The sequence below is a fragment of the Prionailurus viverrinus genome, chromosome D3 (assembly GCF_022837055.1).
Source record: "Prionailurus viverrinus isolate Anna chromosome D3, UM_Priviv_1.0, whole genome shotgun sequence".
Taxonomy (NCBI): domain Eukaryota; kingdom Metazoa; phylum Chordata; class Mammalia; order Carnivora; family Felidae; genus Prionailurus; species Prionailurus viverrinus.
Genome location: NC_062572.1, coordinates 36,787,631 through 36,801,727, shown reverse-complemented (window position 1 = coordinate 36,801,727; position 14,097 = coordinate 36,787,631). Strand labels below are relative to the sequence as shown.

The window sequence follows — 14,097 nt, the reverse complement described above, 5'->3', positions numbered from 1 at the left end:
ACCGCAGGGCTTTACAGGCTGTGTCTACGCCCGCCTGTCACCGCTGTCACTGCTCCTGTGCTCCCTTAGAATTCAGTCTCCGTGTATACTTTCTCCTCCTTATCAGTGTGATTCTTAATTATTTTTTTGTAGCTAGGGCCTTCTACATTCTATGTAGCCTGAAATAACCTGCTAACTGCACGAAGAACATCTCTACCCTAGAATGTGAGTTCACAATTAGGCCTATTCAAAACGTCCCAATTTTTAACAACATGTACAATATCTGCCCAGAGTGAAGGAGATCTTGTGACCAGGCCTTGTGTCCGTTTTCAGTTTTGTGGAAGAAAACAGAGAACCGAAACCCAGACATTATCGGGGGGTTAGAAATAAGAAGGAGGGAGACAGCGTCCAAGAAAAGAACCACACCAGGGGGAGGGCCCCTCGCAGCACAGACAGGCGGCAGGCCAGCAGGACTCCCACATGGGGCCAGAGCAGGACACGGGGGTCCGACCTGCCCTGAGGGCCTGGAAAGTGCACAATCTCTCTTTTCTCATTTTTTCCCAACTGGATGTCTGATTATATCCAGATGAGATTTCTGTATTTGCGCATCTATCTGGCTGATGCCATGACCAACAAGGAGGTCTTTCCAGAACATTTCATTTCACACTCTAGGTGCTTCTCGGTTTCCGTCTGAAACCACAGACAGAAGCTGTCGTGTGGTAGAGCTTTCATAATCCTTTTTCTCTTTACTTCCCTGTCCCCTGCTTCGTGCTGTCACTTGTCCCTCGGCTCAGCTGATCTCCCTCAACCTTATTATTCACTTTGTGTTAATATGTCAGTGAAAAACCTTGTCAGTCAACAAAAGGAGGCCTCCCTTTGAGACGGAGTCTCTGATAGGATGTGACGGTGAGGGAGAGCAGGTGTCCTCACTTTTCTCCTCGTGGTTCGACTCATCCTATGTACCTTTGCCAGTGTCTCTTGGCGTGCGTAAGTGCACTGTGGAAAATCTGACCTACTCACCTCCCTGAAATGATAGAAGTAACGTCCACTCCATGGGAGAGAGAATTTCTTCCCTTCTTCTTCTTCTTCTTCTTCTTCTTCTTCTTCTTCTTCACCCTCTTCTACTTTAGAGAGAGAGAGAATCTTAAGCAGGCACCATACTCAGTTCAGCACGGAGCCTGACATGGGGGCTCGATCCCACACCCCTGGGATCATCACCCGAGCCTAAATCAAGAGTTGGATGCTGAACCACCTGAGCCACCCAGGCGCCCCCAGAGAGAATTTCTTTTTCAGTTAAAATTTCCTCTGTGACTTGGTAACGGACAATAGCAAGATATTTCACAACAGATTTTATGTGACCTGTGATAGAATTTAAAGTTCTGAGATATCCAATTTCCATTACACATGCAAAAAAAGAATATACAGAAAGCACACAGTTGAAAAAGTTCACACTTCAAGCACATTTCTCTTGTAAAGTGAAAAAGACAGTTTTGCGAACATTGGCTTGCTCCTGCAGACAGAAGAAAGCTGGAGTGAGTAATAATGGCTTTTACTCTCTACTCTGAGGGGAAAAAAAGATGATTAGCCATTGAAAATATTGGTCAAGAAAAGAATCATAGGGGTTTAGCTAATGTTTGTTTTTCACGGTTGTCACTTACTAAGCATGTTGTTTCACGTAGTCCTTACGAGAAACCTTTATATAAAATAGGTATTAATATTATTACCGCTTTTAAATAGGGAAGTTGAGGTACCAAGAGCTCAAGAAACGAGTACAGGGTCACAGTCTATGAGTGATGCACCTAGATTTGTCCATGAATGCCCATGCTTAACTCACCTTTCCTTTTACACACATAACATACGTGTTTTCACATGCTTGCTGGAAAACTAAAAATTCACGAAGGTGTGGACCAATTTTGGAACACAAAAGTCTTATGTGAATTTTCAAAGTTTCTCTTATTCTGTTAAAATGTTTTAATGTTTATTTATTTTTGAGAGAGAGAGAGCCCAAGCAGGGGAGGGGCAGAGAGAGAGGGAGACACAGAATCCGAAGCAGGCTCCAGGCTCTGAGCTGCCATCACAGAACCCGATGAGGGGCTCAAACCCACAAGCTGTGAGATCATGACCTGAGCCAAAGTCCGTTGCTTAACCGACTGAGCTACCCAGGCACCCCTCGAAGTTTCTCTTAAAGCCAAACTATGAAAGCTTTTTAAAACCAATTGAAATTGCACACTCAACTCTGAGATCTCTCAGGTGCGAGTACTCCAGGCGATAAAAGGAAGACATAAAATCTCTACAAGGAGAGTCAGGGTGAAATGGTGGAGTAGAGAGACGTGTGACCAAAGCCCTGCAGAAGCGTGAGCTGTGTGGCGTGCAGAAAAAGTTAGTGGACGTCTGCTGGGATGAGAAAAGGCCTCTCCACCAGCATTTTCCCATTTTCAGGCTACTTGGTCTTTCTGTGGACGTCAGCTGGTTTTCTGAAGCGCTGTGGCGCCCCAGGTAGTTGTGCAGCATTGGCCAAGCATGTGTCCCCGAGCCAAGGCAGGAGCACAGAAGGCGGGAGTAGAGGGGCCGGCGCTTCACCGCGGCTTTCCTTCTGGAAACCTGCAGAAGGTTTGGAGGCGTAAGGTGGATGGAAACTTGGTGCTGCGACACCAAGTGCACGAACTTGCTGTGGTGCCCCCAGAGGGCCAGAGACATCTGAACAGATGGCTTTTGGGCAAAGCCCCAAGTCGCTGAGCCGTCAGTGGCCTCATCCGTGCGCTTCAGAGAGAACACCCCAAAGTGAGGCATAGCCTCCTTGCCCTACAGCCTTGGGCGCATCAGGTAGCCTTTGCCAGCATCACTTTCCTCTGGGAAGTGAGGTACCACCATTCCTGCTGTCCATCCTGGAGAGTGTGAGCAGTAAGGTGGGCATGTGCTGTGGGCATGTGCTGTGGGCACATATGATGTCCCTTCCTCCTCCACGCTCTTCCCAGCCCAGGCTGCTGTCAGTGGGAGTGATTTTGCTGAACAGGAGAAATCAGAGGATCTGAAGGTTGGAGAGACCAGGGAGATCTGCTCTTATCCCGGGACAGGCAGGGGTCAGGAGCAGGCCCTCAGGCTTGTCAGAGATGAGTGATGTCCCCAGCGGGCAGTGGCCCTGCAGCTGCATCAGAGCAGGAGGCAGGACAAGCTTGCAGGCAGACGGTGCTTCCTGAGTAACCCTCTTGTCCTCTGTCGACTCAGAAGCCATTAGGATCTGGCTTGACTGTGCAAATGGATTTATATACGGCCCCGGGAGGAGCCATCTGAACAAAATGCTGTTACGAGTCCACATAACAGCCCATTCTGTCCTCGGGCTCTGTGACATGGCCACCGTCCCTGTCAGAGCCTGGGGCCCGGTGGACTGAAGCGGGGCCTTTGCAGGTGTTCTGTCTCATCCACGTGATATGCTAGCAGAAATACCCATGGTTTGGGCGTCAAGCTTCTTTCCCGTGTGTTTACAGATGACAGCACCACAGATGATGAAAGCGTGACTCACCTGAACCCAGGGCTGTGCTGCCCAGGGCCTGCCCTCTGCTCTGCTCTGTGCCAGTCCTTAGCCCAGGGCCAGTATTCCTGCTGTGACGTTCCTCCCAGATTACATCCTGTTGGAAGCGTGTTTCTTTCCGTGTGCTTACTGGCTGGCCCACCTCAGAAAGCAGGGCTGGCCTGCGCCTTCCAACAGTGTCCCCACAGCTCCTGGGGCCCTAGGGATTTCTCCTGCTGCAAAAGCAAGTGGCATCCTGCCCCCACCCTGCAGCTCACTTACTGTCGCCTGACTGAATCTTCTGCAGTCCCCTGAATGGTGGTGCAGGCTAACAGGGAACGGAGAGAGCTTCGGCTCCATAGAAGTCATGAAATTGTGGGGCAGGCATCTCCACTCTCCCCTTAAGTCACTCAAGACCGTGCCTTGGTGTTAGAGGTGGAAATCCAAATTGCTCTGGTTTGGAGATGAGAATTGCAGATGATTTAACCAACGGGAAAGGATTGGCTTCGTGCAGAATGCCAGCCCAGGGATGCTTTTGAGATTTCAGAGCCTTTGGCGGATGATTAATGGAGCCGAGCTCCTCAGATAACAGGGCTCCAGGACAGACGTGGGTCAGCAGGTCAGCCTCCGCCTGGTCGGGGAGCCTCTCCAAGAGGAAGCCTTCAGCTGGGGAAGGTGATTAGAATCTCAGATTCATTTGCTGTCCCCAGATGTCCATTAGGCCCTCCTTTGTCCTCTGTGTGAAAATCTATTTGATGATCTCCAGCAGGACACAGCTAATCCTGCCTGGGAGCTAATCCCTTAGCTTAATTTCTTTTCTTTCTCACTTGAGGGCCAAAGGTACATCCGAAGGGGGAGCCCAGCCAAATCAACACAGGTTTAGTGGGTGTGTTTGTATTAGGGGTCAATTCTCTTATCCTTAAAATGTAACTTTTCCGATTTGTGTTTGTATTATGGGTCAGTTCTCTTATCCTTAAAATATAACTTTTCTGATTTGAAAAACATAATATATATGAATTTTGAATGTTACAGGGAAATAAAAAAAAACCTGTAAGGAAAAACACAAAGTCACCCATGATGCTGCTGCCCATTGCTAAGACCTATTAGCATTTTAGTGTATTTGCTTCTAAATATGTCAAAGACAAAAGTAATCGTGGTGAGATATTAAATTTGTTTTTTTTATCCTGCAGCTCAATTGGCATTTTATGAAACATTTCTCACGTCATGAAAAATTTTTAGTGACCATAAATTTTCATGGCTAGCCAATATCGTATTAACTTGTTTTCAGTGAAATTGGAAATGTATGCGCAGAATGTTTTTTTCTTTCCAACACTACGAAAAGTTTCAAACATACAGTAAAGCTTCAACAATTTTATAGTGAACGCCTGTATACTCACCATGTAAATTCTGTATTAACATTTTACTATATTTGATTTATCCTATATCTGTTTACCCATCGATTTAATCTGTTAACCCCTCTTATTTTTTTTTTTACATATTTGAAAATGGAGGCACCAATTCACTTTCCTTAAATGTACATTGTTAACTAGAACTTAATTTTTACTTATACTTTGCAGTAATTTATGTGTATTGAAATGCACAGATCTTAAGTTTATAGTCACTGAGTTTTGACAAATGTGTGCCTAAATTTTAATAGTATAATCGCACACTTTATTATTAGAACAATACTCAGAGTCCATTTAGAAGATCCAAAGGGTTTTATGGCTGATGATTAGGAAATAGTATCACAAGTAACTCAGAACTTTATTCATGTGCTCTTTTGTTTGAAAGATAAACAAAGTCCTAAATATTTTCTTATGTTACATGCTCCTGAAAAAAAATGAGTGATTAATTTTCTCCAAAAAGGGGCAACATTATCATTGATTTGTATATATGTATTTATTTTTTGGCCTTTTTTATTAAGTAAGCTCTATGAAAGCTTTATGAGCCTCAGTGTGGGGCTCACACTTAGGACCCCAAGATCAAGAGTCACATGCTCTACAGGCCAAACCAGCCAGGCACCCTGGCTTTGTTTTGTTTTTCAAAGTACTTCTCACTTTTTTGTATTCTTTTGTTAAACTGGGAAATAATTTGCCTCTCTCAGTGGACTAAGTATATTTTTTCCAGACCAGTGGGAGCCAGGAACAGATTAGTATTTATAAGACGCAAACCTTATCTTCGGTTCTGATTGGCAAACAACATACGTTTTTATAGATTTTCAACTGTTATGAGTGCCTAAGAGCCATTTATTTGTCACCTACTAAGTGAGTCGGTAGAAGCTTCTGAAATGTAGACTCCAATTCGGTATTTCACGTCCTGTTTGGTTGTTGCTGAGTGCCTGGGTGTATGTGCACACTGTAAGTCAGGATTCCTATAATTTGGGGGAAGGATACTTTATTTCTTGTGCAGGCATCAATCTTGGTCTTACGCTGGCCATGATTTTCCATTTTTTGGTTTACATGTTAATGATAATGTACACTGTTGCATTATCTTCTTCCCTTTTTATTTTGTGGTGTTTGTCTGAGACTACTGTGTTGTATGTTTTAGCCACCATTTTCCAATTACCAGGACTCAAGATAAATGTCTCTAAGGTTTAAAATGCATCGTATTTGCAAAGCAAATGCGTGTCACGTGTCCCAAACGTGCAACAGCAGCAGCCTGTCATTTGTGTTGCCACATTCTCTTCCCAGGAGAAAGTGCGTTTGGTAGCCTGGGTGTGCGGGCGGTCTCTGTCCCTCCCAGGTGGGCCTCGTAGCCTGGACGGTGTGGCCTGTGGCTGGGCTGTTGTCCCCTTGGCCTTCCTCCTCTTCCCCTTGGGTGCGGGGATCCCAACCAGCTCTGACTTTAATGGCTGGATTTCTCTTCGGCCAAAGCATCTCAATATATTTTCCTCTTCTCCTCATTTACTTTGTGGTATTTTGTCCTCTGATAATAGTTTCTGCCTTTTCCATATAAGGACCCGTGCCGTCTGCAGCCTCAGATCCTCAGAAATTACCAGTGCCAACACATATTTCATGGCCATGAAGTACCTCGTGAGCATAGCAATTTGCAACCATTCCGGTAATAGTTCTTTGTGCTCTTTTGCTAAAAAGGGAGAGACTCTTTGTGCAAGAAGAGTCAGCAGTTTGGGGCTCAAAAATCTCAAGAAAATAGAAAGGAAAGCAGCACAAATTGGGAGATTGAGCTGTCAGAGGCCCAGAAGGCAGCTCCTAGGGTCTCAGTGCTGTGACTGTGAACGAGGGGGGTGGACTCAGGGCCAGGTTGGAGCCCCATCTCTGAGTTTGGGGCACCTTGAAACGTCACCTAACTTCTGACTGTGTTTTCTCATCTGTTAATCAGTGATAACCGTGTATCCTCTCAAGGCTTTCGTGAGGATGAGCTTACATCAGATGCTGAAAGAAAGAGTTTAGCATTGCCTTTGACATGAGCATATGCCTAACAAACGGTAATTGTTAATATCACCATTATTCTTCCAAAGAGAGCCAAGGAGGAAGGGTTTCCTTCCAGTTGTGGCCAAGGGGGGTGTGAAGGCAGGGGAGCTGTGTTTCCAGGGCCCTGCCGTGTAAGGGTGGTGCCACAGACTTCGGCTGAGTACCGTGGTTCCATGGTGTGACAGGAGCCAGTCTCCCTGAGGTGGGAGTCGCGGGGTGGGGGGCCGTCTAAGGGGCAAGTGGAGAGTAGGAAAAGTAAAAAAGTATCCACCAGCGCGGACCTGGTGCTTCTGGCCAAAGAAGAAGCTAGTAACTCATCTTTCCCATCTCCTAACACTTAAATGAGGACTTTAATGTGGGTGAAAGAATCCTGGTAACTTCCTCCTGAAAAGAAATAAGGTGTATGCATCTTCATTTTCTTATTCTGATTTTTTTTTTAATTTTTTTAACGTTTATTTATTTTTGAGATAGAGACAGACAGAGCATGAGCGGGGAGGGTCAGAGAGAGAGGGAGACACAGAATCGGAAACAGGCTCCAGGCTCTGAGCTGTCAGCACAGAGCCTGACGCGGGGCTCGAACTCACGGACCGCGAGATCATGACCTGAGCCGAAGTCGGACGCTTAACCGACTGAGCCACCCAGGCGCCCCATCTTATTCTGATTTTAAAACCATGTGTGCTGTAAATCAGCCCAAAAAACCCAGACAACTTTCTAAATAATGAAGGATCTGTAAGAATTCTGAAAGTCAGCTGCCTTCATCTGTCCCCTCTTTCCCATCCTCGGTCAAAATTCACAGCATCCGAATTTTTGTCTCCATTTTGTTACCAATCTAAATTTTAAGCCCCAAGTCTGTCTCTGAAACATTTTAGCAATTGAGAGCTTGTTCTTTTTTTCCAAAATTGCCTGGAAGCAACTGGCTAACTTAAAATAGGAAGCATTAAGCAGTTGCCTAACTTCATATTTTATTTAATCATTTTCAATACTCAGCAAATGCATCAGGCTTAGATGGATTTCAATTTGGAGTTAGAAACTCAGATTTTTTTCCTTTTCAGTAGGAATTGAGAGTTGATTTGCTGGCACTTGGCCAGACTAAAAAGAAAGAGTAGAATGAATCAGCAGGCAAGTCCCCCATTCTGGGCTCAGTTTATTTGATGGGCAACATTTTCCTCTTTTCCTTATGGTTTCTTGGAAGAGATTCTCCACTGGATCTCTGAGTCATCTAGAGGAATGCACTGGCCATGAATAATGTCCACAGATATCATTCTATACCTAGGGTCTCTTGGCCAATATACAAAGCACTTAGCCCTCAGCCCTGGTTGAGACTCACAGCAGTGAGCCCAGGAGGACACTGTACCCCAGGCCGGGGCCCTGGTGACTGCATGACAGCTTGTGAGGGAGCCATATGCCAGTAACCTGCAGTGCAATGGGGTGCCTGACCAGTTCCCTGACTCCTCAGGAGGTTTCCTGGTCTTTTTAGCCAATGTACATACAGGTTATACACACGTGTGTGTGTGTGTGTGTGTGTGTGTGTGTGTGTTATACCTGAAACATCAGGCTAATAAAAAAAATGTCAGCATACAAAGAGAGATCCAGGAAGCTGGCAAATAACGTCTGATGAGGCACCACTGTAATCCTACATCGGAGATCGGTGACAGCCTCTTTTCTCTGACCTCTTTAATAATTTCCTGGGTTTTTCTTGTTAATTATGAAGGAAATAATACTCACCATAAGTAATTTGGAGACTATAAAAAGCCACAAGAAAAGAAAATTAGTATCCCTCAGAATTCTGTCACCTGACGATGAAGGCTGTTTAACATGAGATATATGCTTCTCCGGTCTGCGTTTCTAACATACATATGTAATACATACGTATATTTATATTTTATTAGATGTAAATTGAAATCACAAAATACATGCTGTTTGTAACCTGCGTTTTTTCTTTTAATGCATCGTGTTTCCTCTTTTTCTTCAAAAACATCTTTTTTTTTTTAATTTTTTTTTTCAACGTTTATTTATTTTTGGGACAGAGAGAGACAGAGCATGAATGGGGGAAGGGCAGAGAGAGAGGGAGACACAGAATCGGAAACAGGCTCCAGGCTCTGAGCCATCAGCCCAGAGCCCGATGCGGGGCTCGAACTCATGGACGGCGAGATCGTGACCTGGCTGAAGTCGGACGCTTAACCGACTGAGCCACCCAGGTGCCCCTCAAGAACATCATTTTAATACCCTCCGCAGCATTCATTTGCTGTTTTCAAGGGTAGTGTGATAAGCATTCTTACCCATAAACCTTCCCACGTATCTCTGCATGTTTCCTTAGACCAATTTCCTTAGAAATTGTTTTGTTCTTGTTTACTTTCTTATCGTCTGACTCCTCACACTCTCATGTAAGCTCCTTAAAAACAAACACTTGTGGGGCACCTGGGTGGCTCAGTCGGTTAAGCGTCCAACTCTTGATTTAGGCTCAGGTCATGATCTCATGGTTTGTGGGTTCAAGCCCTGCGTCAGGCTCTGCACTGTTTGTGCAGAGCCTGCTTGGGATTCTCTCTCTCTCTCTGCTCCTCCCTCGAGCTCTCTCCCTGTCTCTCTCCCTCTCTCAAAATAAATAAACTTAAGGAAAAAAAAAAAAAAGTCTTGTTACCCTGCTGCCCAGACAAGGCAACATAGTAGATACTGGATTCATGCTGGGTGAGTGAGGGACTTAGTCATCAGGACTTCGTCACTTAGTCACTTTCAGAGGTGGAATCCCTGGGTCACAGTGTGTCCATTTACCAGGCTGAGTTGCCCACCTGACATGCTGGGGAGTCCCCACTCTCACCGATCTGGATGAAGTGCCTTCCTCTGTGGACCCTTGCTAACACTGGGGGGGTCATACGTCTTTTGGTCTGTAAGCCTCTACGTGAAAAAAATGGTACTTTATTTCAATTGCTAGTAATCATGTGTTTGTTGGCCACTTATTTTTTTAATTAAAGTGGTTTTCCATTCTTACAAAATATTGTCTTTTGTCTGCCTTGTGCTAGAAACATCTTTTTTCCCCCCATTTTGCCACTTGCTTTTTAATACTGTAAATGGTTTCTTTTGATATATAAACATTTTATATCTTACCAATCCACTCAGTCTTTCCCTTGGATGTTTTGGCTTTTGTGTATAAAGGATATACTCCCAAAACAAACAGAAATTCATCTCTTTTCTTCCTAGTTCCTTTATGAATTCGTACATCTAGATATTTAACTCATCTGGAATTTTTTTTTTTTGATACATGGTGTTGATTTTTCCCCCTGTGTTAGCCAGCTGTTCTTCCAACATATACTAAATAGCCTGTTCTTTCACCCACTTTTAAAATGCTACCCGTATCTGGGCGCCTGGGTGGCTCAGTCGGTTGAGCGGTTGAGCATCCGACTTTGGCTCAGGTCACGATCACACGGTTCATGGGTTCAAGGCCCGTGTGGGGCTCTGTGCTGACAGCTCACAGCCTGGAGCCTGCTTCAGGTTCTGTGTCTCCCTCTCCCTCTGCTCCTCCCCCACTTGTGCCCTGTCTCTCTCTCAAAAGATAAAATAAACATTAATACAATGCTACTTGTATCAACTTCCAAAATCTCATATACTCTCAACTTTATTTCTGAGCTGTTTTGCTCTGAGCTGTTTTGTTTTGTTCATCTGACTTTTGGTACCAGCTCCAAACCGTTATATTGTATTTCTACATCTGAGGGTGCAAACTTACTGTCATTATTCTTCCTTTTCAGTGTTCTTGGCTGTTTTTACCAATGTATTTTTCTAGGTCAGAGGTCAGCACACTCTCGGAAAAGGGCCAGATAGTAAATGTTGCAGGTTCTGCAGGCCATATGGTTTGTCACTGCTACTCAGCTCTGCTTTTGTAGCGCAAAGCAGGAGAAGAGGTAATAAACAAGGCTGTGCTCCAGTGAAACTCATTTACAAAACACACTGTGGGTTGGTTTATCCCGAGGGCTTTAGATTGCCAACCCCTGTTCTAGATGAATTTTTGAGTCATTTTGTCAAGTCTTTTTCCACTCTTACCTCCTTCACGTATACACAGTAGTGTGTGTGTGTGTGAATATGTGTGTGTGTGTGCATATGCGTGTGTATATACACACACTCATACTTTTCGTGTATATATGTTTGTATATTATATTTTTATACACATTGCAGTAAATATATGGAAAGAGAGGAATTTGGTTAAAACGCCATCGTACTAAACAATGATGTGGGAGAAATGTGACATCTCTATCAAATAGGGTCTTCTCATCAGCATCAAGCATTCCTTTACATCTGTCACCAAAATTGTTTGGTTTCTTTCATCTAGGTCCTGCCAATTTCTGGTTAATTTTAATCTTTGCATTGTTTTTCATTGTAGTTCTCCCTTTAACTGGGATCCGTGTTGGGGATCCCATGGCCCCCCACCTGTTCCATGATTCTCTAGAAGGATCACGGGACTCAGGTAGTTGTACTCAGGGCTCAGCGAGGGGAAAGACCCATCAGGCTGGTGGGAGGAATCTGTGTCCAGACTCCCCACTGGCTGCCTCCCCGCGGGAGGGCTCACACAGAAGGTGCTCCTTCCTCCCCCACTGAAATGCAACACCATAATTATTCTGTCTCCACTTCTAGCTTTCATCTCACCTCCAGATACTTTTCTTTCATTGTGTGCAGAATGTGCTTTGCACTCATAGGAAGAAGGTGATGTGGTACAGGGTGACTCGAAGAGCCACGGGCTCACCGCGCTGACCTCGGTCCTGGAATTAGATCCTAGAAATTGAAGCCTTGGGAATGGTTTCTCTCCCTGCTTCTTTATTGGAACTCTCCTCTGTAGTAAATCGCCAGAAGTGTTCATCTCGCTCAGCTCATTCAAATCAAAGAAACTCTTCACTTCAGCATGAAGAATCTTGGAAAGCCTACATACTATGGGTGGTAAATCTCAAGCCCTAAGACGGGCTTCACATAACCTGTTGGAGAAAGCTGGTTCTCTTTGTAGTTTGACCCTGCCTTTACCAAAAAGGCTAAAGGAAGTAAAGCTGCTTCTGCAGCTGGGATTTAGAAATAAGCTTCCACACATCCGCCTTGGTTGACCAGGGAGTGCCCACACTCCCTGCTGATTCTGTAACTTTCTCACCCTTCTCTCAATTACCTTTTTTTCCCCCCCCCTTTAGGCCTCTGGCCTCCAGCCTCCTAAGAGGCTAAGGGGCTGGAATTTTAATTGTTTGATAAATTTCATCCAGTGAGGGGCACTGCCTGGCCTTCTGTGAGTGAGGGCACTTTGAATGCAAACAGAACTGAGTTCATTACCGTAGGTCTGACTGTGATGTAAGTGACTTGTGTGAGAGCCTCCTTCCTAGGCTATTTTGGCAGGTGGGTTGCAGCAAAGGAATGAAGCAAAGAGGCTCTGAGCACCCTTGAGATGAACTCCCAGATGATCCAAGCATCCAGGTCCACGCCTCAAGGAGGGCAGGGAGACTCCTTCCCAGTCGCAGGCTTACCAGGGTCTGAATGAAAGCCCCCAAGTCTTTAGCTTTCCAAACTGCCTTCTCCTGGCTTGTCTCAGGATTCCATTCATCTTTTCAGGTTTCACATCCCTCTATCTCCCCCTAGGATGTTTCTGGCTCTTCCCGCCAGTCCTGCGGTATTCATACTTTATTTTAGCATACTTTATTTTAGTATTTCAGACACATATCTTGCCGAAAGCAGGCATAGGTGTACTGCATTGTATGTGAAACTAGGCAGGGACCCAGCCCACTGAAGGACACGACCAAGGCCACTTCACATGAATAAGTTATGGCCTTACAAGACCTTAAAGATGTAGGGTTAATCATGAATTGGAGGGGGCTGTGGCTGAAGACTGTTGCATCCTAGATTAGGTGTTCTCCATAAACCTGCACCACCCTTCTCTTCCTTCCTACCACTTTGTTATCTGGCCATTTACCCTTAGGCACTCAGGAAACAGCGTTTAACTTTGATATTAGCCCCAACAAAGCCTAATTAGGAAGGCAGGGCAGCTCCAGAAATACCATGTGTCTATTTCCCAAACTACCTACCTCTCTCCTCTCTCCTTCCCACTGTTACAAATCGTCCAAACCACCCTTCCTTTTTAATTAAACTGAATAATTGAAGAATATTCCAAACACAATCATTAGGGTTCAGAGACCTTGCCAGGCTTCTTCTACAGCATTTAAACAGTGACTCTGAGGGGCGCCTGGGTGGATCCGTCGGTTAAGCCTCCGACTTTGGCTCAGGTCATGAGTTCACTGTCTGTGAGTTCGAGCCCCACGCAGGGCTCTGTGCTGTCAGCTCAGAGCCTGGAGCCTGCTTCGGATTCTGTTTCCCTCTCTCTCTGCCCCTCCCCTGCTTGCACTTTCTCCTTGCCTCGCACTCTCTCTCTGTCTCTCAAAAATAAATAAAGATTTACAGAAATAAATAAAGACTGGAGCCTGCTTTGGATTCTGTCTCCCTCTCTCTCTGCCCCTCCCCTGCTTGCACTCTCTCTCAAAAATAAATATTTAAAAAACAAGTAAATAAACATTGACTCTGAGTGGTTCCTTGATTCCCGTGGGAAAAAAAGGACCTCCATCCATTGTGTGTGTCCCCTACCAGTGGGGACAGCGTGTGCCTAGTCCAGCTCCTGCACGTGACCTCCCCGTAACAGAATGTCCCTTGGATCTATTTCAGAGTTCCCTGAAAAGAAGAGGCAGCCGGGAAACGTACAAAGAAAAGAAAACCTTGAACCAGGTAAGCAGAAGTATCATTCTAATGTTACACCTCCTCGAGGGGCTGTCACCTCATTTTGAATGGTCTCAAAAGCGTGAGAACATTGCCTTTAAAATATTCAAAGAAACGTTACCTGCCAACAAATTTGGACTTACTCAAAACCTCCATGGGGTGAAAATGTTCTTTATAAACCACCAACTCCTCCTTTTTTGTTTCTCACACTGATAAGCTGGTGACTTCTTCAAGAAAGACAAGAGCAGACTGGCTCTGTGCAAAACATAATTTTGTGTAATTCAGGGCTCTCTGGCAGCATCCGCAACTGGTAAAACGTATTTTGGCCATCAGTCATTCACAGAGTAAAATAGGTCAGCTAGTGAGGTGTTGGCTCGTTCATTCATAAGGCATTGTTTTGAACATTGGCTTTTTTGTTTGTTGTTGTTGTTTAACGGGTAAGCTGAACAGTATCTT

At 45.0% G+C, this 14,097-nt stretch overlaps 1 protein-coding gene across 8 annotated transcripts in view; it reads left to right on the top strand.

Moving 5' to 3' along the window:
* Positions 1-14,097, top strand: part of MTCL1 (microtubule crosslinking factor 1) — a 130,173-nt gene that overhangs the window by 61,227 nt on the left and 54,849 nt on the right. For all 8 annotated transcript variants that reach the window (XM_047827825.1, XM_047827823.1, XM_047827822.1 and 5 more), the window contains exon 4: positions 13,591-13,650. In XM_047827825.1, the coding sequence (XP_047683781.1) occupies positions 13,591-13,650 (60 nt within the window). The remainder of the gene's footprint in view (positions 1-13,590; positions 13,651-14,097) is intronic.